This window comes from Opisthocomus hoazin, chromosome 2 (assembly GCF_030867145.1).
Source record: "Opisthocomus hoazin isolate bOpiHoa1 chromosome 2, bOpiHoa1.hap1, whole genome shotgun sequence".
Taxonomy (NCBI): domain Eukaryota; kingdom Metazoa; phylum Chordata; class Aves; order Opisthocomiformes; family Opisthocomidae; genus Opisthocomus; species Opisthocomus hoazin.
In genome coordinates this window covers 70,092,492-70,116,877 of record NC_134415.1, presented here as the reverse complement: position 1 = coordinate 70,116,877, position 24,386 = coordinate 70,092,492, and the positions used below count along the sequence as shown (strand labels likewise).

Below are 24,386 nucleotides of genomic sequence, written 5' to 3'. Positions count from 1 at the left end.
GGATACCATGCTTAATTTACACAATCTGACAAGAACTTGGCTAGGCAGTCTGCCTGGTCTCCTGCTAGGTAACTCAGCTGTGCTACGGTCCTTTCTTATGGATATAAGCATCATTAGGATTCTATATGTGGTATGGGTATCTGAACAGTGGCAAGCAGCACAATAAGCAGACTATGGTCACATGTGCCAGTTGATGGTCCAAATCGGATAGCTGTTCTACAGGATGCTCTCTCAATAACAGTTCTGATATTTAATCCTAAAGGGAATATGATTCAGTTCCTTAGTCCAGACTTTCTCCATTGTTTAAATACCTTCCCCCCCCCCCCCCCCCCACATCACAGCCAACTAGTAAACCTATATGGAACAAGAGACTGGTGCATTCGGCATCTGATAACGAGATCTTAAATGTTTCCAATTACTACCTGGCCAAAAGCCCAGAAACAGTCACGAGTGCCAAACACATTTTTAATAACAACAGCAACTTACAAATATTGGTGTAATGTTGGCCCTTCTGCAATGACAAATGTAAAATCATTTTTAAAAGTATCACATTCATTTAGTTTCAAGTTGTTCATCTTTAGTTTATTCTAAAAAAGTGTTCAACTTGTAAATAACAAAAACATGAGTAACAAAAACTTGTAATTTAAGCACTCAAAATGTAGTTAAGCTCCCCTTGAAGACATATGGTAAGTCTCTAACTTTGAGGAAAAAAAGGTGAAGATTCTGTTTGAAACACTAAGATAACTGCTTTGCTGTAAAGGTAAATATTATCTCTCTGTCCACTTTTAAAAGAAATTAAATATTTGAAAATTACACATTTATTTATACTCTTATGAGCTTTCAAAGATTTAAATAACAATTTAGGATGCAGTACTGCAAGACACAAAAATAAAGAGGATAGCTTATTCATTCAGTATCATATTTTCCAGAACCCTCCTGTAATGTTGACTGTACCCAATTTTACCACTGCCTCACATACCAACACCCTAAATTCCCATGTACAGCACAGAGCAAAGCCTACAAATCCAGCTCCCCACCTTCAACCCTCTGCTTCCACTCTGCAAGTGGAAAAGGCAGCTAACAGCGAACGAAGCAGCACTGTACACATTCCACATCAGCACAAGCAGACTCTATACTGCACTGTCCCTTTCACTCCACTCATTTTAAAAAATAAATCACAATTTTCATGGAACTGGAACAACATTTTAGTTCTCCAGATGGCCATGCAAGGTCACTTTCTCAATGGCTATGTTGACAGGGTCCCTCTGTTAAAAATCTCAAGAAAATGAAGAAAAACCTTAAGCTTGCTTTTGCTTTTCAATCTTTCCCCATGTTTTGCACTTTTTTTCTGCTAGAGGTGAATTCAGCAGTATCCTGTATTCCGTGTACACTGTTTTCAAAATTAGTAAATTTCCAAACTGTAAACAAACATTCTGTGCCTAAAAAAGGCAGGCAGAAGAGCCCAGCTCCCAAGCCTCCAACCTCAGGTGACCATACGCCAGCGCTGCACCGCTGAATCAGCATCTCCACTACCGTGCCTTGAGGCTGACTGTTACTGATCACCAGGTCTCTGTGACAGATAATGATTCTGAACAACTAAATAATAATGTTATCCTCCTCCTTATCAATATACATTGTTCTATTCTCAGCTCTGATAAACCTTCTCCTGTCCCCTTACTCATTTTGTTATCAAGACCAAATAATATAGGCAACAGTTTACTAAAATCAAGTCATTTGGAAAAAACTGAAAAAACACAGGACTCTTTCTCAAACTGCTCTACAATTCTTCATGTTTTACTGAACATCACACCCTTGCACTGAACTTTAGTAAAGTAGGAATGAGCAATTCCACTGTGTACATATATTAAGCTCTGGACAGGCTGAACTATTGACCTCCTTTGCCACTAAAATATCAGTTAATTATCAAACTGAGCTGTGAGCTGTTACTCAGAAGCAGCAGCCAATGGAAGAGAATAACTTCTAACTTATAGTTGATAAAGCAGGCTAAGTGGACAATTTTAGATTACCACATATTTCCTACATCCCCTCCCCCCAAGGAAAGGCAATCACAACTCAGAGGATACGCTCAGCAGGACAACACACCCCCAAACCCACAGAAAACAGCCTTAAGGATTACTTCGGATCAAAGTGCTACTCTCTGCCTTTCTTTTTGGTGTTAAAACTCTTGAGAAGCAAATAATTTGAGCAACGACACCAGGCAAGAGGTGTAGTTGTACTGAAATAAAGCCCAGGTGGCCCATGAGGACTGATGGTGAGGAAGGAGCCTTCAACATCAGCAGCTTGCAATTAGTTGTGCCTAACCACTCACAGCTGGTAACACCACACTCCGCACCAACTTCAGCTACGCTTACAAATGGAAATACAAAGCATACACCTGGCTATTACGGAGGATAATGTCAGAAAATAATGTTGTGCTTCACATGTTTTAGTCTTATTTCAGCCATTTAAAAATGCTCAGTGGTTTCAGATATTTGACTGCTCAGCACTATCTTTAACTGCAGACTGATAAAACAACACGCAAGTTTTCCAGCAAAATGCCATCACTCAGCTTCAGTGCAGGACAGATTACCTGGGAAACGCTGGGCAGACAAACAGGCTGGTGGAGCACTTTTAACTAGTGGAAGAATAATCTCTTCATTAGAAAACACTTTTGCTTAGCATCAGTGGAAACATTTACTAAACGAGTCACCAGACACTGGTTTTGTTATGAAGCAGACAGAAAATGATCTAAATACCTAATAATAAAACTGCATGTCTGATACCAAGATAAGCACAACCATCGCTCAGATTGTGCGGAAGCAGGATACATCTCCAGCAAAGCACAGGCCAACTGATCAATAGTATGTTATTAAGAAATGTCATGAAATTATAAATACTGAATGAATTATGGGAAAAAATAAATTTCAATCTTCATTTGAAAACAATGCTAATATTTTCTTAGATATTAAAGAGAAGGCAGAATACTAACCTATTCTTATTGATGTGTCATTGAGTTTGCTGTTGCTGCTACTGGGAATGTAAACATTAAAAACTCATTAGATCTACGTTTGCTAACGGGTGCTTTTTAATCCGTGTAGAGAGCAGTCAAACTCCATGCTGAAAATTCATTTATTTCCCGCCACTCCGTTTGACGCTGAGCAGATAATCAATTATAACTTGTTTCAGAATTTGAATTAATACATACAAAACTTATGGAAAGACAAAACTGACAGAGAACACTGACAGAAAAGAGAGTATCTGTCTGAAAAATAAGTGATCTTGTCAGAAACAAGAATTAGGAATAATTGAAGAATCTCCAGAAAGAAGATATTGCTGCAGAGATGTCATCTAATATAGCACAGTAAATCACCTGCCAGTCACTCGTACAATACCAGCAGCAATGGAGACTGCAGGGTGAGATATTCCGTTATTAGCTCTACCTTTTCTTATAAATCTTCTCTTCGGAAGAGACTAATTTTTATGTTTATCATTTGCCTTTTAGAAGGAAAATATTGAAAAAAAAAAAAGAAGTCATATTGATTTGGGCTTACAGTTATCCTACAGAAGCCTTGAGAGAATGCTGCGGAAAAGGAAGGTCTGGTTTCATTCTCCAGATGGTGAGGCAGCAGCAGGGTGCCCTGCCGCTCAGCCCGGTTCTGTGCCCGACCCATCCCTGACATGGGGCACATGCCCGCAGGCTCCACAAACCCTGGCTGACTCATCTTTTTCTAATTGAAACTGGTTAATAGTAACACTTACCTTCGCTTTCATGGAATAAGAAGAACCAGTCTTCACTGCAAGGTTAACTTGAAATTTTATTATTATTAAAATAATATTCTCACTGAAGCCCAGATTATTTTTTTCAAGTATATTTTTGAGCTGCTTCATTTCATAGTGCATTAAATTGAGCTGAAAATCTGTCTCAAGCCAGACTATATTTTAGAGCCTTATATGTAAGGGTTAAGCTAAAAACAAACTAAAAATAAAATCACACTCACAGTAACGTAACTGGCTTCTAAAAATATGTCAAATAAATCATGACTTCCTTTCTTTTCCTTTCCCATTAAAAAGCTTTAGTCTGTCACACACTGTGTAAATGAAATTATATTTTTTCAAGCACTGTGAAAAAGAACCTGAACATTTGGGATTTGTTAGTCTCGGCTCAGTCTCTTTAAAATAGAAGCTGTCTTCTAGTTCCTACTTTTTCAGAACAATGCCTAAACCAATTCAGTGCAATAAATCAATGCTTTAACCTTACTTAGATCTCAATGACTGTCATCTTAACCACGACGGACATGCGTGTATTTTCACTTCACAGGAAGGATAGACTAAATTATAAATAAGATCACAAATTCAGAAAAATGCCTTCAGTTTAGTCTTGCTCCAGCTGTGTGGCTCAGCTTCCAACAGTGCTATGCCCAATTTTGAAAAAGACTGACTGATTTTCTGGGATTCACACCTACTGACCTAGTCCATTTGAAGTTCTGGCTTGTGATCCAGACACTGATCCTCTTCCTCAAGTAAACAAAACGAGTGGTCATCATACTCAGATAAGAACTCGAATAGCTGTCCCACTGAGGTCTGTCACCAACTCGTGAAACAAAATGTTTCATTTATTTTTCCATTTCATGTATGCATACATATACATGACACATGGCAATCTGCAACTGCAGCTCTTCTTTCTTGCTATTTTAAGTAGTAGGCTTTCAATAGATGGTTATCGACATTCTTTGCTAAATCTAATATAGCGCAAACTTTAAAAAAACTGTAAGTCAGGCCCTAAAATCCTGATATTAGGAAAAAAACCCCACAATTTGTTTTCCACTTATTTGCCTCCCAGTCTGATGTTCAAATCTATAATTTTTCTCCTCCGCGACTGACACGTAGGCATTATCCTTCTTCTTATGAAAGCTGAGATTAAAACAACTTTAAGTAGCTTTAGAAGGAACAGCATATTACACATGCTGGCAGTGCTTAATCTTCTTGGTGCTGGCCATGCAGGGGCACTCTAAATAAAAACAGAAGTAGCCTGCAAGATTCAGCAGCACGTGATTTTGGTGGCGGTAGGTCAAAAAAGGAGAAAAGAAAACACTCTATTAATACGTGCTACCGTATTTCAGGAGCTGGCAGAGATTCTGGCAGGCCATGCATATCAGCTTGGAAAAAGAAAAATTACCTAAAAATACACCACATTTTTTGTAAAATTCAATTTCTTAAACAGATTCTTTTTCCATGCTAGTACCTTTACATGCAAGTTTACTTAAAGTGCAAGCAAAAACACGAAGGTGAAAAGACAGGTGGTCTGTCCTTTCTAGAAATAATGAAGTCTCCTTCCTTGCATCAGGAGAAGTAAAAAGTTTTCATAGCTTTCTAACATCCTGCCTCCTAAGCCACCTCCAAAGGTGAGCAAACAGCAACCTAGATGATGACCAGGCAAAGCAGGCGACAGGGCAAACTCCTACTGACCCAGGAATTTGAGGATCCTGTGGGTGCAAAGGGAAACCTTAAGTTGTGCCACAAGTTAGTTAGAGCCAACAAGGCACCAAACAGTTAAATGATCAGGCAAATAGTTTTGTTTGGTTGTATTTCAAAGCAGCACTCACCCGCACATTTGGTCCTGGTGATGAGTGGTGGTCCTGGCTGTCCCGTCCCACCTTCGCCCGGTCTGGTGAGCAGGACCCGAATCTCATATTCGGTGTCTGGGTCCAAGTGCCAGAGCTTGTAAGTTGGTGCGTTGACGGCATGAGTTTCAGTCCAGGTCCCAGACGTCATTCGGTACTCCACTTCTTTCAGGATAATGGGTCCGTCCCCAATGATTGAGTTGGCGTTCAGCTGGATGAGCAAGTACGTGGGCCCAACGCCCAGCAGCTGCGGGGGTGCTATCGGCCGAGGCGGCTCTGTATGGGAGGCAAAAAAAAAAGCCAGCAATAAACCAAAAGCTGGAACACCCATTAAGAAGAGGGCTCTTTCCACAGAAAGTTGTCAGGTTTTGGTCAGCACAGATTTCAAAACTGGAAAGCAAAATCAAACGGACATCAATGAAGAAGAGTTGAGCAGAATTTCAGCTGATGGAAGCGAGTGGTGCACCACTGGCATCGGCCCAATGCTATTTTTTCCCATTTAAAAATCTCAGCTAGGGACCACAAAATCCTATCTGATTTATATATTGCTACTTCTTAACATTTTTTCTGAAAAAAAGTCTAGGTTCATGCTCATTTATATAATATACTGTGGCAATAACTTGAGATTTTCAGAAACTTAACTGATTTTCTTCTGTCAACAGAAGCCACACACATACTTTCCTTAAAGTAACAGTTGCAATAGTTGACACACTAGTCCTGCACAGAATATTCTTAAAAATAAGTATCATTGCAGTTCATTTGAAACCCACCAGACGCAGTTATGGTCAAAGATACAGAAGCCTATAATAGGCATTCAGAATACTCAGAACTGAGCAAAACTGACAGGAGAATGACAAAATAAAGATATATAGCAATGACACACAACATTATTTTATTCTTCAACAACGTACTACTGATTTAGAAACTTGAACAATAGGATGTACGTTGCCTTTTGTCTTCCTCTGTTCTCATCAGCCTCTGCCTGCCTTAATATTCCAACACAGCTGCAAAGTGAAAAAAAAGTAACGATGGACAAAATGAGGAGGTGAGGTCTCCCTTACCCTGAGAGATGTTTACACAGAGAAGCAGCACATTGCCTAGGCGTGATTTATTTTAAGAAACAAATCGCAAGCAACATGTACTTTTCTAATAAAATGAATCCACTGATAAACATGGAAGGTTCATTTTCATTCCAGATGGCTCATATTTCAACTAATTTGTTTCAGTTAATTAGGCAACAATGCTAAATTCAATGCACACAGGGGTTTCGCACGGCAGCGATGCAGAACTAACAACGTGGCAACTCTGAGCAGGTAGAGGGATCTCATGGCCAGGACATTAAAAATAACATTTAACCCCAGACCACAAGATTTCCCTAGAGGAGGGTCCTTTTTTTCATCACTGCTCCCACCACCCCTCTGCACAAGAGAAGTTAAGACACAGAAGCACTGCACGTATTCTGCCTTCCGGGAATGACCCCACTAGTGTCACTGACAGAGCCCGGGGTGGGGGGGGTGGGGGGGCTCACAGAGGGCCCCCAGACCTCCTTTGACATCCCACCCTTCCTCCATGGTGAAGTTCGGCTAACGACTCCCTGGTTCTCCACGTCCCACAGTAAATTTCCCCCTCCAGGTCGCAGAGCTGGCTCCCAGCAGTGTATTTACAAGCTCTGTAAGCAACCAAGCTTCCCATATTTTGGTACAAAAGGATTTCTTGCAGACTTTCTTCTAAATTAGCTGTGTCTCAAGCCACTCAGTTTGGAGACCAGGGAATTGGTGAACATGCCGTACCGGCAGCGCACAGAGCTCCTTTTCTCCTCCCGGAGTGAAAAGGTGAAAGCTCCAAGGTGCTCCCGTTTCTGCTTCGGGATATACGCAACTCTAGAAAGTATCTCAATTAATTATTAACATGTTTTACCCTGTGTTGGCAAGAAATGTGCGTATGAACTAATTTAGATCCCTACCTGCATCAAAGCTCAGAAATGCAGCCGGGCTTAATGAGGGCAGTTTATTTGCTGCGGAACTAACACATTAAATGTCAAACTAACGAATTCTAAGGTCAGTGTATATTACGGCAGAAAACATAAACGTTGATGAGCATGATGCACTACCAACTCCGACTTCTAAAACTCTAAAACATAAGGCTATGTTTAGAAGTATACACTTTGATTAGGAGCACGATTATCACAAATAAAACCTCATATTAATGAGACTAATATACTATTGCATATTAAATTTTTTATGTTGAGAGGTAAAGCGTATTCTTATATTAGCATATGCATTTTGTTTTTAAGCTCTGGAGGACAAGGAGACTTATTTATAAAGTCTCTCCCAGTTCCAATAAATTATGCATGAATTTTAATCAGTTAGCAAATGAACAAGTAATTGTTCTGCAGCATTATTAGTATTCTTCATAATACAATATACTATCAGAACCAGAGGTGAGGTGCAACCAGAAATCCCAAAAGTACACTAAGTATCAACTGAAGCGTGCAATCCCAATACACCAGATAAACTCTTCTGATGTTACCCAATTACCTTTCTATTAATTATTCTCATTCGTTATTCTATAACCAGATCCATCAAATATTACCCAATTACAATTTCAAAACACATCATTTCCTTTTATACACACAGCAAACTGAAATTTTGGTGGTTTAAAAATTGCCATTGATAACTAAAAGACAGAACAAAGCCACCATTAATCTTTTGGTTGCCATTCCTGCAGCAAATATCACACTTATCAGGAATACTCCTATTTCGGTGGGTTCTTAAGGACGATTTACATCCTTCAAAGAAGCAACGTTGCTGGCTTTTCACTCTAGCAATCTGGGTCCACCTAGTAGTAAACAACATAGTTGCAGAGCGTCCCGAGAAGACAGCCTGCCAAAAATCAACCTCTTAGATGAGGTATGAAAAAACAGGAGATGCGTGAAAGGGAAACCCAAAGAAAATCACCCTCTCAGAAGTTTGGTCTGGTTCATAAACAATATAGAAACTCAGCTTGAGTCAAGCTGAGCGACCGCCTTGGCGTTCAGGGCCTGGCAGCCAGGCAGCGTTGCAGACGCTGAGGCTCCCCAGCCCCCCATCACAGCAGCCTCCCCCCGCCCAGCCCTGGCGAGGGCTCCGCCTGCACATGGCCACCACAGCAATCGCATTTCGGGGCTCCCAGTCACCCACACCAGCAGCCAGGTCGGGCAGTACGGTGACCTCCTTCCGTCCCCCTCCTGCCTGGGTCACTGCTGCCAAACTGGGGAATTCTATTTACCCTTTGTTTCTGTCAAAAACCAAACCACTCCCCTCAGTTACTACGAGCAGCTGTGTCAGTGCATCGATGGCTAAGGCACATCGTATTCCTAGCAAGCAATTCTCACTGAGCACGGTTCCCCTTTTCACGGCCGTGAGTCCTCTGTGAATAGCCATAAAAGTTCTAAACAACATTTCATGAAAAGATATTTCAACCCACGGGTGGTTTATTAAATCACCAGTAGAAACACGGTTTCAACAGGTATTGAAAACACTCACGCTAAACAGTTTGAACAACCACCCTGCACAGTGAGCTTCATTTCTTCCTTTGCTAAGCACAAACTTTACAATCCCATTTCCAGTGCAACTAGTTTAATTGCTGACTCCTTTTCTCACTAAATTTTTTAACGACTGCTTAAAGGTGTTCAATCTGATTAAATCCCTTTCAGAAATGTTAGGGGCCATGTGTACTAGAAGACTATATCAAAAGAGCACTTCTACATCTGCAAGATATTAAAGAAACGAAAGTATTTTCATGCATAGCGTTTTGCAGTATTTGACCAATTCTGGTTTTGACATAAAATGCCCACAGCTAAGTTAATCAAAAATTAAGACTGACATTTCATCAGTACAAAGTTCCCATTCTGCTGAGCTACTAGCAGTACATTATGCTCACATCAGTATGTATATGACATTATGTATTAAATGTACTGTGATATTTTGGCACCAATGACTAGAATAAGCATGCAGCATCAACCCCAGCTACAAGTCTTCCTACAGTTAAGCAGTTGTGTCATATTCTTAATATTAAATATTGTATGCAAATAATTACGCATTCACAGATAGAAAAAACAACCAGAAAAGGTCACCAGTGTTATTAGTACAGTAACTTGTATGCATAAAACTTCCTATATTCACAAGTAACATATGCATACCATGTTGCTTAATATTATTTACCCACCCTGGGTGACAACAGCCCTGCTACATTGCCCTCCAAGACTAAACACCACCTAAATTTAAAATAAAGGAAGGGAGTTTCATTAGTATCTTTGTGATAATCATATACTATTAACAATTAGTTCAAAGCAGGAAAAAATAAACAAAAAATCAAACCAAAACAGAATCCTGCAAGTTGTTCCACTTTGGAGAAAAAGCTGACACTGGATGCATGTTTGATATAATCTTACTTATTTACAGGAAGTCATGTTTTGCTGAGCATGAGTCATAGAGGACTGTTTGCTTGCTCACATCAGCAGGGTTTGGGAGGGTGGGGAGGAAAGGGCTGGCCACCGAATGTGAAGGTGTGCGCATGGTTTCCACCCTTGCCAGTCTCCGTCCCATCCTTGCCTTGTGCAGAGCGTCCACACACTGATACTCTGCAAGCCCCCTCCGCTCACGCGCGCAGCGTGCCTTCCCTCTGGTGATGGCTTGTTCAGTCTTCTCTGTCAAATACCTTACACGAAGCTACACAGTTGGTATGCTGATGGGTATCAACAGTTTAACCCAATACATACATCAGAGGTAATCATAAAAAGCTTAATTTTTACAAGTATAACAAAGCATTCATTTACTAAGAGCAGCCCAACTACAGCCTCACCCCTCCAGAAATTAAAATCGGTATCTCGTAACTATGCCATAAACTGTCACGAAAGCAGGTAAATCAAAAATACTCCAAATTTTCTTCAACATTTTTCATTAATTCAGGGAAACAAACAAAAACAATCCCCAGAAATACAGCTAGCACTGGATTTTCCAGGGAGTACAGCGGAGACGTCTCCACAGATGACTCAAGACCAGCTCAGCTCCCACCTAGATCAAACTCCTTTCCTCTTCTAGGGCAATTTCTTACACAGCTGTTCAAGAACAATCTGCACACTTCTTGCAAGTACTCTGGGTTTCCAGTTCAGGTTCAGCGCCTGACCTGCACTGGCTATGTACAGTTGGGGCACTGTCCTTGCCATATGAAGCTCCCTGGGACGAGAAGCCTTAGGGACTGCAGTCTGAGACACCCAGGGCTCCTTGAAGGAGCCAGGGCACAGGCCAAGAAGAAAATCCCTGCTTGCCAGGAGGTGACCTGGTGCAGAAGCTTGCTGGTGCCTCTGCACTGGGCTCCAGATTGCACACAGAGATGTTGTGGCAAAGTTGCGTCAGAAGACCCACGGCACGGAGCCAGAGAGCGTGGGGAAGCAGGCTGCCGATCCCTTGCAACTGCTATACTGTTTCAGTACTCTTCCTGTACTGGAAGATTGCATCTGGCTTTACAGATTCACACGTTTTAAAAAATATTGAATAACTGAAGAACCAAAAAGTTGGAGAAAACGTATGAGATTTAGCAGAAAGAATTACGGCAGCATGTACTTGCAGGGAAACAAAATTCTCGGTCTTAAAAGCTGGTTAATCCAACGGAAAAAAGAATTAACAAGAAGCAGTGACTGAAAGCTTAAAGTCAAATATGGTATTAAGTGACAAATTTAACAGTGAGAATAGTAACTGAAGAACAATAACTGGTAATACTGTAGGAAATTCTGCATTCTGTATCTGGGTGTTTCCAGTCAAGGCTGGACGTCTTATAAATTATACATTAGGGGAACAAATAGAAGATGGTAACAATATGCAAGGCTCTGAATAAGCACAACTGAAAGAAATTATGAGGTTGTGAAGGTGGTCACAAAATGAGCTATGAAAAGTTTGAGGATAAAAACAAACCATGGAGACTTTCAGCACAAATACTGGGTTCCTTTTATTTTTAGAAAAATCATTCCGTGTGTGGCGTATCTTAATATGAACTACAAATATTTTCATTGAGCTCTCCAAAATGGTTAGGAAGTACTGCTCTGCTAGCAAAAAATTTTTAGAATTTAAGACAAAAAGGTTTATTTCGGACTTGTGCCTGCCTGAGAGGACACCTGGCTGTCTTCTGTGCTGACAGCAGCCCGACAAGACCTGTCACCCTCAGCGCCAACACAAGCTGTATCAACACAAACAGGGAGCTTTGCCAAGTAAGGGGAGAAGCATTACAGAAAGCAGTACTTGCCTAACGAGAAATTCTTCTATTCCGTTAAAAAAGGAGGTTAATGCAGGGGATTAAGGGATCCCAAGCTGAAAGCACAGATCTGACTAACGGCAGAGGTATCATGAACCTCAGTCACAGAAAGCCTCTGGACTTCATTTTTAAAATTCCAACAAGATCTCAAGTTTTCACTTTCTCTGCGTGACAGACTACACACAGCTCAGTCTATCGCCCTACACATGCCATCTCTAGTGAGTAGTTAGGTCCTTAATGGTTTTGTTGTATAACACACGGAAGACAAATAAAAAACCCAACAGCCTATACATCAATGAGATCGCCCAACACACTGAGGACAATTCATTAATGGGAGTTGAGTACTCTACTGGGCTTCTGAATAGAATGGAGAAACAAAAAAGGCAAAAATGCTGTCACTCTTCTAACTTATATTTTATTTTTCTGCATTATTAAGAACACACCTCCAGATGCGCATTTCTCTGAGACCTTCTAACCGCAAGCCAAGAATTCACATGGGAAGTCCCAATAAACAAAATTTACAGCAGGACAATCTTAACCAGCCAATTCAAACATGCAGGCACAGACGCATCCTTAAGTAGAGATATGCTGCTGTTAGGGGCTATCTGACGGGATTCTTGCTTGCACACTGTACAGTGGTACTTGATTTTCTCACCTGGGCAGCCCACCTTATTCTTGTAGCAAATGAGGAGAGTAAACGTAAGCTCATCCTGGGCCAGACATACCATGCATGAGCTACACAAGATAACTCCTGCTCAACAGACATGATGCATCTGAAAAACGTCAGAATAAAGGAGCAGGTGCACAAGCAAGTCTTCAGTGGCTGTGGGGTTGTCCATGGAAAAGGGGGAGGTTGGAGTGAGAAGCAGCTGCCACAACAGCCTTTTCTGTTCCCAGTCAGCTCCCAACCTCTTCTTTCCTCCCCAAGGGTTCGCTGTTGTCTACCACCTTCCTATACCCCCAGTTGCATAGACCGCACCGGTTACACAGCACCAGCTGGGCATGGCAGCCACTGCCCAACCCATGCTTGGTCCTGTGTCTTGCCTTGAAAGACACCCGGGCACGGTGGCAGCCAAAACCACGCTTCAGCAGGACACAGCACATGCTGCACAGGCTGCAGGAGGGCACGCTTTCTCCAACCAGCTCTAACACTCAAAGAAACACACAGAGACCTCAGAGGACTTTTAGAATTACCTCCTCTACTCCAAGACCAAATGCTGGTTAAAGACTCGTACAATCAAACCTCCACCAGCAGCAAGCCCTTTGGAGTTCTCACAAGCCTTGGCCATTCTTCAGGTTTAATTAATATTTCCGTAAGCTTGGCTTCTCTATTTCTTCATAAACTCCTTTACCATTTTTGCAAGAAATTTTTTCCTTTGTCTTCCCCAGTGGTCAAAAACTTCTCTCTGCTCATCAAATTTAACTCATTTTAACAGCTACTTTATTCTTCCATGCTGTTACTTTTTTCTGACGGAAAAGTTTCTATTGCTACCACCTTTGTCTTCTGCAGACAACTTGGAGGATGCATTTATTGTAGGTTCCTGTTGCTCAAGCAAATTAACAACATCTCTCCCCCAAAGTATACTGAAGAGAATGCAGCAAAAACTGTGTCAGCAAATAACTGACTTTAACTTATTACACCATGTAATGATTTCCTGTAGAAAATAATGTAGAAATTGGTAGGTTTTTACAGTTAAGTGATCCAAAAAGCCGCAAGCCTCCCTTTATATTTTTTCAAAATACAATCAAAAGCTAATTCAGACTTATCTCAGCTGCTGTTCTGCGACCATAAGTGACGGTGGCTGCATGGAGAAACTTGAACAGCTTGTGATCTAGTATTTTCCACAAAGCTTTTTCTCCAGCTCTTTTTTTTCTTTTTAATGATGCTTATGCAGACTTCATTCCTCTGACTCCAGAAACACTCTCTCTGTGACTTTAAGACACAATTTATCACAACTGTTCAGTATCTGGCACTAGCTGCTAGTCCTGAGGTTGAGACAAAATACCTACAAAATGTTACGTTTTAATTAAGAGAGTTAGTTGTCTGGAACAAAAGAACCTCTTCTAAGCAATAGCTTAGTGACCAGGTCGTACCAAGTGATTTATCCAACTCACTTCAGAGAGTCTGCAAGACCATTTTCATTGTCTTTTATTACTTGGAATAGAAAAACTGGAAGAATCTATTTTAAACAAACATTCAAAATAAATATCTATAACACAGTGAGATTCAGGTTATTACCTAGAGCATCAGTTACTGGAGAAAAACCAGCAACAAACAGAAACGGCAAATTGAACAGCAAGCTCATGACGCTGGCTTAGACAGGATACTGACATATTTCACCGTAATATCGCCTCTAATTTTGGGTCTGCAAATGGGGATGCTGTGTCACACGCTAACCTCAAACTACTGATTTATCTTTGAGCACCTGCCTAATATATCAAGTTTGTGTGGTAAGTACAACAAAGTCTGCAAGCTCACGAGGCTAAAAATGTCTTTAATTTACGTGATGTGGCAGTTACTGACCACCTGAAGTGCTGAAATAAGAATTATTTCAACAGTGAAAACTGCTAACTTCTGCATAGTGATTTTATATCCTATGCATCACTGCGGCATTTTATTCACCTTGATTTGAAACACCACTGCATCCATTTTATTATCTTCCTTTAAATAAAAGGAACAGTGTGCAGCTTTAGTATTGTCATCAGAAACCATAAACAAGGTTAAGATCATGCCCAGCTTACCTGTTTAAAAAAAAAAGAAGTCTTTCTCAAAACTGGAGCATGTCATCCCTCTACACAATTTATGAACAGAACACATGCCTATTTATTGAATGACAGTAGGCCATGCTACTCTGGGAATCAATTGGAAGAGTATGACATATTTTGTCAAAAAGATTGCATTGTGTTAAAGACATTTATGCAGTACACTCCTACAGGAAAAATGAAAAAGAGGTGCCTGTAATAAGAAGACATTCAAATCTGGAGGAAAGAAAAAAAAAAAAAGAAAAAACCCCACTCAGTATAAATGAGTCAGCTATAGAAATGTCTCAGGCAAAGACTTGATCACAATGACTTCATTATCCACATGTATCAGTAATTCCCTTGAGATCTCAATGTTGAGATTATTGTTGGAAATAAATATTTTATCTGCTTCATTGTCAGGAACCAGCAGGTTAAGAACAAAATTGAATGCCTTCTTCAAAAATTGGTACTTCCCAAGAAAGAATTAGTCTCAACTCTACAAGGCTTTGCAATGGGATATTTGACAGCATTGCATTTCGCATGCACATCCACATGCTGTCAATGATGAGAAGGAATAAAACTAGAGATTAGGGAAGGAGTGCCTGAAGAAGGACAAAGTATTATTTTAGGGACTCCAGGATTTTCTTTTACACAGTTACGTAATGAGAATGTAATTTTCTTTTTCTTCCTGCTTCTCAAGTACTTGGGGTTTTTTTTAATGTCAAGCTTGAACTGGCCAAATAAACTGATACTGCAAAGATTTTTGCATTGCTTTTTTATCTGTTGTTGCTATAGTCGCACATTCAGTTTACTGCCTAAACAAACTAAGCACAGAAACTTTCTGCTGGACAAATGTTACAGTGACATATTTATAATCAAACAAGTATTTCAAACACCTGCAACAAAACTAGAGCATTTAGTAGTATTCAGTGACAAAAACCCACAAATTATCACAGATTTATGCCTTACTAGCTCCACAAAACTTGAAAGCTAAAAAACCTCACCCAGCCAGTGCTCCTGGAGTTCAGTGAACACCATCTCCCCTACCTGCATGAGGCTATCAATAACCACTTGGAATTACCTACACGCAGCCCAGCTGTATTTCCTAGGTAAGGTGGAGCTTTCTTCAACTGATGGCATGACTGTGGGAGATCTGCACTTCCCTGCGTATGGGCTGACCCTCCTGTCGGGGTGCTTGCCTGTCCTGGAAGGCTCCTGTACATCTCACTTCAGAAGACATATTATACCCAGCCAGTGCTAATCCAAATTTTTATCATTGGCTTTCCTGCATGCCTTTTAAATGACAGAGAAAAATGTTTCACGTGCTGTTGGGACAGTATCATGGTCAGGCAGAATACAAAACGGCATCATGCTCCTTAAGAGCAATAAGCTGTACACATCGTTGTACCAGAAGGGAACTGAAATATAAACTACCTGCAGCTGAGAGGAATAACTGGCATGGCTTTGGTTTCCAAGCATTTACAGTTTTATTTAATAGTAATTACAGAAACTTCAAGCCTGTAAGAGGTATGTCACGGACACCTCACCATCCCAGCCCTCCCCATCCTCACCTGGCACCTGAGATGCCAGCAGCATTCCCAGAGCAGCTCACCGCCACGTCGTACCTGTGCAGGTTGTTAAGTACGACAGCCAAGCGCCTGCACGCCTACAGGGCTACGTGCCACATCGCTTGCTGGAGGCGGCTCCCACCCCACCACCTTGCACTGTTCTCCCTCAACTTTACCTGCCCAGCAGCACCCTGGAGTCCATTAAGGCAGCCCGAATTCCTTCTCCTGTGTCTCTGTGTCTTTCTATTTCTGGTCATTTGATCCATCAAATGAAGGAAGCTACATACTTTAAAGACTGATTTTACTGTAAGCACTAACCCGAACCACGGACCTTGATGAATGGAGGTGGGAAAAGGAAAGAAGGAAAGTAGCTCACACACCATATTACTGAGGCAAGACCCTAACAAATGGGCAGCGGGCAGAGATGAACTTAAACCCTTCCCCTTCAGACTGGCAGGGCATCCAGGAATGCCTATAGAACAGGACAACCAATGTCTCCCTTCTCCAAAGCTCTTCCTCAAGTATCCCATTTCACCGAAGTAAAAAGCTTTCTGTCAGCACTTCAGTACTGTCATCAAAAGAAAAATGGATACAATTTAGTATGTGGCTTACACAGTAATGATTATCTAGAGATTTTGTGTGTCCTCAGACTATCCAAGTCTATGCAAAAAAAAAAAAAAAAAGACAGAATTCATCACCTCTGAGGAAACTTATTTTTGAGGGATCGTTTTCTTGCTCAAATCCCTCTATTTCTATTCGTAACCTTTTCCAAGACACATTTAGATGTTCCCAGCAGCAATATCTTTACATTGCTTATTACAGCATGCCCAAATATTTCTTGCCAAAAATGCCAGAAGGCAGCCCACTGGAATGACAGAAAAGGGGGCTAATTTTAGGAGGCACTGAGACACTTCCCTCGATGTATGCAATGAACCAACATAAACCAAAATGGAAACCCACTTGGTTAATTTTTACACCGGTTTTACATCATGGATGTGAATTACACCTCATCTAACGCCTACCTGAAAGGGCAACCCTGCTCCTCCGCTTCCCACCATGAGTGTCTCTTGCAGTGCCACTCATCTACTCTTCATCTAAGCCAGTTTAGGTTTAAAACTGATTTTGGTAGGGTGTACATGGAGGTTTCCTGCTTTCCTGGGTCCCTGAAGCAGCTCCCAGTGGCTTCAGGCAAAAGCCAGCGTCAGCACAGAAGCAGGAGCACGAGTCCAGGTGCTTGAGAGAGGAAAAGGGAGGGCAAGGATTGAGAGTGCCTTTTCAGCAGGTGCTGGCCATTACATCTGCTTAGCTTTATTATGAAAGCCACCTTCAGAAAGGGGCAGCGGGGACATAGGGGTAGCCAAAAGGAACCAACATCCTTGCCACAGCACCTAGACAGATGGTAAGAAATACCTACGAAGCAAAGGGAATAGGTAACAAAGCAGCTGCCCACCTTCTCGTTGCCAAATGGATTTTGACTGTGATGAAAAGCCTGGAACAGCTTTCTAAAAAACCAAATCAGAACAAAACCACTCACCACTTCTTCTGCATGCTAATAAGAAATACATTATGATACATGTTTCTTTAAAGGAATGAACAAAATATAATGGTTTGTTACGAATTTTGATAACGCAGTGTTGTGAAGTAGAAACAGAAGAGTGAAGTTGGTGATGAAATGCTAATGTAGTCAATGGAGTGGGGTGACCATTTCATTTATATCATGAGAACAGCTTCACTCCTGAGAGGCCAAGTTGGTTTAAGAGCTTTTTTTTTAGCTGGTGCAACAAAAAATGGGGTATGTGAATTTTGCCTCTGAAAGAGAAAGCAGTATGCCAGGTTAACAGAAAATAGGGTCACTTTTTGACCTAAAAAGTACTTAGTCTGGTTTTATTGGGATATTTTCGTAATCTACTTTTCAGGCGGGGCTGTTCTGTTAAAGAGTTTGAAAATGTTTATGCAGTCAAGTACGATAGCACTGCTGTGAAGGGGGTGTCCTTGTAATTAATTTGACACCCAGTGCACTGAATCCCAAATTCACCACAGGACATAAAAGCACAGACAGCTTAAAAATGAGTATGTGCGTTAGGTGATTTGGATTATAAAAATATGTTGTGAGGAATAGTTCATAGAAGCTTTTTATGAGTTGTTAATATCCTATTATTTTTGGTTTGTTGCAACAAAGATTCAACTTATAAATATGACGAAAAATACCAATCATTTATTCTGGAATAGCAACTCCCTGAGTATAGTAACAGAGTCTAAATTTTGCATCTTATTTCTACTGACACAAACATTTGCTTTTCTGTAGTAATATTTATGCGATTCATGTGACTGCTTACATAGGAAAAAAAAATCAGACTAGAAAGTCTCTGATTGTCTTTCTGGTCTCACAAGAAATAAACCCATTCAATTGTAACCTAACTGGACAATCAATAAAAGCCAGCTCAAGTGTCTGTAGATCTACAGCGCAACTAAACCACAGTGCTCAGTGTTCACTCATTAGCAATTAAGAGATAGCTGTACCCATAAGGTATGAGTCGCATACCGTATATATACCACTTTTCTGAGAGGCAGAAGCTCTTGCACTCGAGTTTGTAGAAACATTCCCTCAGAACAAATGGACAACACGGTGGCGGACCACTGAGGAAGCCTGGCTTTGAAATCCAGTCTGCACTTCCACTGGGTGGGAGGACGGGCCAGCACGGTTTTTAAATACTGTGCTCATCCCCTGAAGAGTACCATCCCAAACCACCCACCAGATCTGCCTGCTTCATGTCCAGGCATCTGCCTGTTTATAACTAAGTTTCAGTAAAGGGCAATGTCGGTGACCGAAATCATGGAACACCCCCGACATGAGAAACAGCTGAGTAGCGCAGGGATCTTCATCTTAGAAAAGAGATGATCTAGGGGTAATATTGTAACAGGGGTCTACAAAAATCACACACCAGAGAGATGTTAAGATTCAACTGATTGTCACCTTTTCCAATACAGCAATAAAGGTCATCAAATGAAGCTAGGAGCAGACAGGATCAAAAATAAAGAAGGAAGGGGTCTTCATGCTGAAAAAGGTAGCAGTCTCATTGCCAAATGGTGCTGTGGGCAAACGAAAGTTACCCCTTACCCACCAGACAACCACCAGGCTCAGCGCCATTACTGAAAGCAACTGGATGCTGAGCGAGTATCAGGGGAAAAGTCATGTATGCTTATTCAGCTCTTTCTCCTCCTGAGGGATCCTCCTCTGGCCACTGCTTAAGAGTCCTGATTTAGTTGGATCCTTGGTTTGAACAGTTATGGTTGTCCCTTGTTGTGCTCCTGTATTCTGTTAGTCTCACTCTATTTAAATTCAGGATTTTTTATACTGAATGGCTAAACTGAAGACAGGGATATCAAATATAGGGCAAGATAAATGTTAGTTTTTATACACTGCCCTAATTCAGGCAACTAAGCTGATTCCCAGCTCATCACAGCTTTAATATCTGAAATAAAATATGCTTGTATAACAGTCAAATTAGAAGAAAACATTAATACTTTTTTGCTACCTTAATTTAACCACTCTAAATTATCTTAATTTTTTTTGATGAATAAACTTGAGAGCGTACAGCTTCTTATTCTACTACTGCATGTTTTAATTCTTGAATATGATGCTAACTGACATCTCTTCAGGCCGAGCTATCACACTGACAGTTCAGTAACTAGTCTTGTGTATTCACTTAAGAAAGGCAAACAAAATCAACGCTACAGAAATAACGAGGAGAGAAGAAATTACTAGGGCAGAAATTGGACAGTACAGGTTTCCTCTCCAAACAGAAGATCCACTGCTAATAATAGAGTTTATAATAACATGCACCATTATGGAGATTGCTACCTTCAAATATTACACAAGTAAACTATGGTATTTATTAAATTCAGATTGCCTGTGCATAAGGGCATTTTGTCTAAGACTGTGTTTGCTGGGTCTGCATATTGAACCAAGCTGCTAAGAGCACAATACAACAGTACTTGGAGACCGAAATAAATCAGATGTCACCGTATTACCAGTTAATCAAATAGGAACAGTACCTTAAAGAAGCCCTTACATTTTATGTAAGCATTGGGAACAACAGCATGTAACCAAAGCGAAAAAATGTCTCATAATTTTATCAGCAAGCTCTGTTGGGCCCAGTACACAAGGCAGCAGCACTTTTTCAGGAATTTTAAATCCTGCTTTTCATGAAGACAAGGAAAGTCATGATGCTTCCTGCCAGACCCCAAAGTCCTGTCTGAAACTTTTGATGTGTGACTGTTCATTGAAGGGTTTTGTTTGTTTGTTTTTAAATAACTGCAAGCACCAAGAAATCTCTCTCATGGGTCTTGCTACCCTTCTGATAAATGCGGTTTCAGGAAAAAAAAAAAGCAGTTTTGCCAACTCAGAGGACTGGTGAAGTTGCCCCACTGAACTCTATCTAGGCTTCTACCTCTGGATTCAAATAATTATCTTTCCTGCTTTCACGAAAGCCTCTGCCTGTTACTCACCCTCCTTCCCACCCTGTAATGGGAAAGCAAGCTGGGTTTACAGAAACATTCAGAATAGGTGAACTTAACTCGTTTTCTAAGCATAACAAGACACCACACAGCATTTTAACATATATAAAAAAAAAAAAATCCCCTAAACATTTTCCATTTTATTGAAAACAGCTTTTCCTTCTGAAATTCACTTAACTTTTACTTTAAGAAGTTAAATGGTTTGGTCACTGAACTGAGAAGTCAGCGACCAGCTAGATGCGTATCTCTAAGCTCTCCCCACCGACAGGCTGTCACAGCCTCTTTTCCTGACTTCTGAGGCATGTTCTCAGAGTGCAAATCCTTCTGCTTAGTACTCACATCCAGCCAGTGAAAATTCAGGGCTAGGCGATCCTGAGCACAAAGCCAACTCTGGCTTTTTCTCCAGTCCTCAAACACTCCCTTTGTCAGGACCACACAAGTGCAGGAAACCTATTTTACAGCTAACTTTGGTTATAGCCAAGAATATAGAGGTACCAAAAACCGGTCTCACACAAACATATTTTATACCTTCCTAAGTGCAGAGGCTTAGAAATTGAAAACAGAGATAATTCCACATGAAAAAACGAAACAAAAAAATCTTCCTTCTCTTTGGGAGTGAAATGGGCTAGACAGACGGAGGTTGGGGATGGGTTCTTTGTGGGGAACGAGAGGGTGCGGGGAGGTGTGGAGCAAAACACTCAATAGAAGTTGAGAGGGTTAAGATTTAAAAAATTGAATAATTCGTCCAAATCCAGCAAATAGCTGCAATTAAAGACACATTTACATTAGCATTTCCAAAAACATGTTTTGACTTTTCAGCCTAGTTGCACAGGGGGCACTAGGTAATAGCGTGGGGCATTCAGAGCGTAGCTCAGGATTGTGTCTACAGAGCAGTGGATTATTCAGTCTCTCAACATAAGGATGTTCCATATCCATTCCTCTTGTCTGACTGGAGTAACGATTTGAGCAGAGACTTCCCATTTCCCAGGTCTGCCTTGAGCTACAGGTTCAGGGATTCTCAGCAGAGTCTCTACATATCTCCTTTTCAAGCTGAGCCATTTTCTGCAAGGCATTCATTAAGTTATATGTCTACTTAGAATGTCAGGAAGAAAACATGGTTTGTAGTCGTGGCTCCAATTAGTGCAGCAATATTTTTATCTGCAATGGTATTATTTTGTAAATAGATGCACCTAGCTTATGTTGTTTTCCTTGCTTCGGCAGGGGGGTTGGGCTAGATGACCCACAGAGGTCCCTTCCAACCCCTAACATTCTGTGATTCTGTGAAATAAAGTTAAAGCTGATAAATACAAAGCAGTGCATGTGAGGGGGGAAATCCCTTATGGACTCTAAATCAGTATAATCAGACACGAATATCTCTGTGGGGAATTCCACGACTTTATCACCTCAATTCAGACAAAAAGCCAGATAAGATATCAGTGATTATTAGGAACAGAACACAAAAGAAACATAATATCTTGTGCTAGATATCTTGTGCTACTGTGTAAACTCATAATATTCTCTCACCTAAAGTAAAAGATACAGATCTGGTGTTCCTATCTCCTGCTGGATGGGCTAGAAGACAAGACATATAAAAGGCCAAAGAGAAGTTATCAAAGATCTAGGACAACTTCCATATGTGGAGATATTAAATAAGTCTGGATTACTCAACATGAAAGAATTATGATTGAAGGAATACATGCTAGATGTTTATGAAATGACAAGTGGTATGAAAAAGATTAATATGGAATGACTTCTGCTATTTCTTGCAGTGAAAAAAGATGGTGCATAACAATTTTAAAAAAAAGAGTAGCCTGCAGCTTCAGACAAAAGTACTTTCTTCTATAACTCGAGTTAACTGTGGGAATTAATTGCTGCAGGATGACAGGTAAAAAAACAAGTTCAAAAATTATTTGACAAATTCACTGAAGGTTCATCAAGGATATTACACACGAATACGTTGACAGTCTCTGGCTTGATAAATCTTAAGCTGCAGATTCCTAGATGCCACGATGATGTATGAAAGGAGTGTATCAGTGTGTGCCTCTCCCATTCTTACATCTTCCCCTAAGCTTATATTCTATAGCTAAGTAGATCTTTGGCCCAGTAGCAGTGTTTTCTTAAGTTGCTATCATGTTCTCCAGAAGAAAAAAAAAACAGCAGAGGTCAAGTTACTGATTGTTGGACAAAAAGACAAACACAGGCTTCAGTCCATTCTAGGTGAGTGCCCTTTGCCTAAGACTATAAATGCTCCAACTCACCTCTTCCTTCAGAGTATGAATGGTGCATGGCTGCATGGCCACATTTCCTTTCCATTTTATCATACATGATCAAGTTTGGGATTTTTCCCTGATGCTTGAATGGAAAGGTCTTAGTTTTAAAAGCTACTTTGCAGAGCTAAAGCAGGATAAGTTGACCAACTGAAAAAAGTGATTAATTTTCTGTTGATTTACATCGCTGAATGGTTAACATGATACAGAAGTAGTAAGAAGAGCATAATTCTGTTGTAGGTGCACCAAGTCATCTCATGTACATAATATCTTATAAAAAACACTTGCTCCCATCCCATCATCCTTTTAATATGGGGGAGAAAACAAACAGTGAAGGTAAACAAAGTCAGCAAGTAAAATAGCTTGTTTGAACTCCTTTAACTCTTCTTTTCACTGCAGGCCAACCCATGAGTACTACTAGGGCTTACAGTTGTTAAATACCTTAAAAGAAAATAAAATTACCACTTGTCTACACAGCCTATCCTGCCAAGGCAAAATGTTTTGCCCTGCTGTCTGCCTTTGTTTCACAGTCACTATAAACTGTTCCCCCACTGGTAAGTATTCTAACCCTGTGGTGTTTATACTTTCTTTGGCCTAAATTATTTATCATTTCTTTCTCTACAACACATAAAATGAAAAATGGGTATCAGAAGGGGGCCAGTAACGTTGCTGAAGCTCAAAGTACGCTTTGAAAACACTAAAGTGACCTAGATATTTCCCCTTTGATATGTTGCCTAATTTTTCTCAAGTTATTTAATAAAGTGTTTCTGTTTTTGCCCTATGTCATTTAAAACATATATTAACTGACTATAAAAAATCCCAACCGTGTGTTATCCCACTTAAGTGTCTTTAGTGGCACTTCCCTCATCCAGGTTCAGAATCCTTTGCCCTTCAATATACTACTTTTGCCTTTGCATTGCCCTCTCTCTTCAAATTATGAACACCTTAACAGTGCTCTCTGGTAGCCTCCTACCTTTTAAATGACTTTTTGAGAAAAGCTGAATTACTTCCAATATCACAACCAGTCAATTTTTCCTCAGCAGAAAAGTATTTTTAATTTAGACTCAGCAAATCATTTGACAAGAATGTATGTTTCCCCACTTTTTTTTCTTTTTAAGGGTTTATTGTGGGTGAAAATTTCAAATACACTTCATAGTAGCACAGTGATGTGTGCATAGCTGCCTATCTTACTACTTACTGACTGCTACTGGTACGAAAATTACACAGATACGTTTGCTCTTCCACACTTTAATTATACCTATACAAATCACATTAGCTTACTTCATTAGGATATTGTGGAAAAGCCACTCCATGTGTTATTGTATTTATGTATTTAAACGTCCTGATTAGCATTCTGAACTTGAACTGAATTGGTCATTCGG

The 24,386-nt window shown here is 40.4% G+C and overlaps 1 protein-coding gene across 8 annotated transcripts in view; it reads right to left on the bottom strand.

The window, feature by feature from the left end:
• Positions 1–24,386, bottom strand: part of PTPRK (protein tyrosine phosphatase receptor type K) — a 326,159-nt gene that overhangs the window by 164,236 nt on the left and 137,537 nt on the right. For all 8 annotated transcript variants that reach the window (XM_075414077.1, XM_075414080.1, XM_075414079.1 and 5 more), the window contains exon 6: positions 5,604–5,897. In XM_075414077.1, coding sequence (XP_075270192.1) covers positions 5,604–5,897 — 294 coding nt within the window. The remainder of the gene's footprint in view (positions 1–5,603; positions 5,898–24,386) is intronic.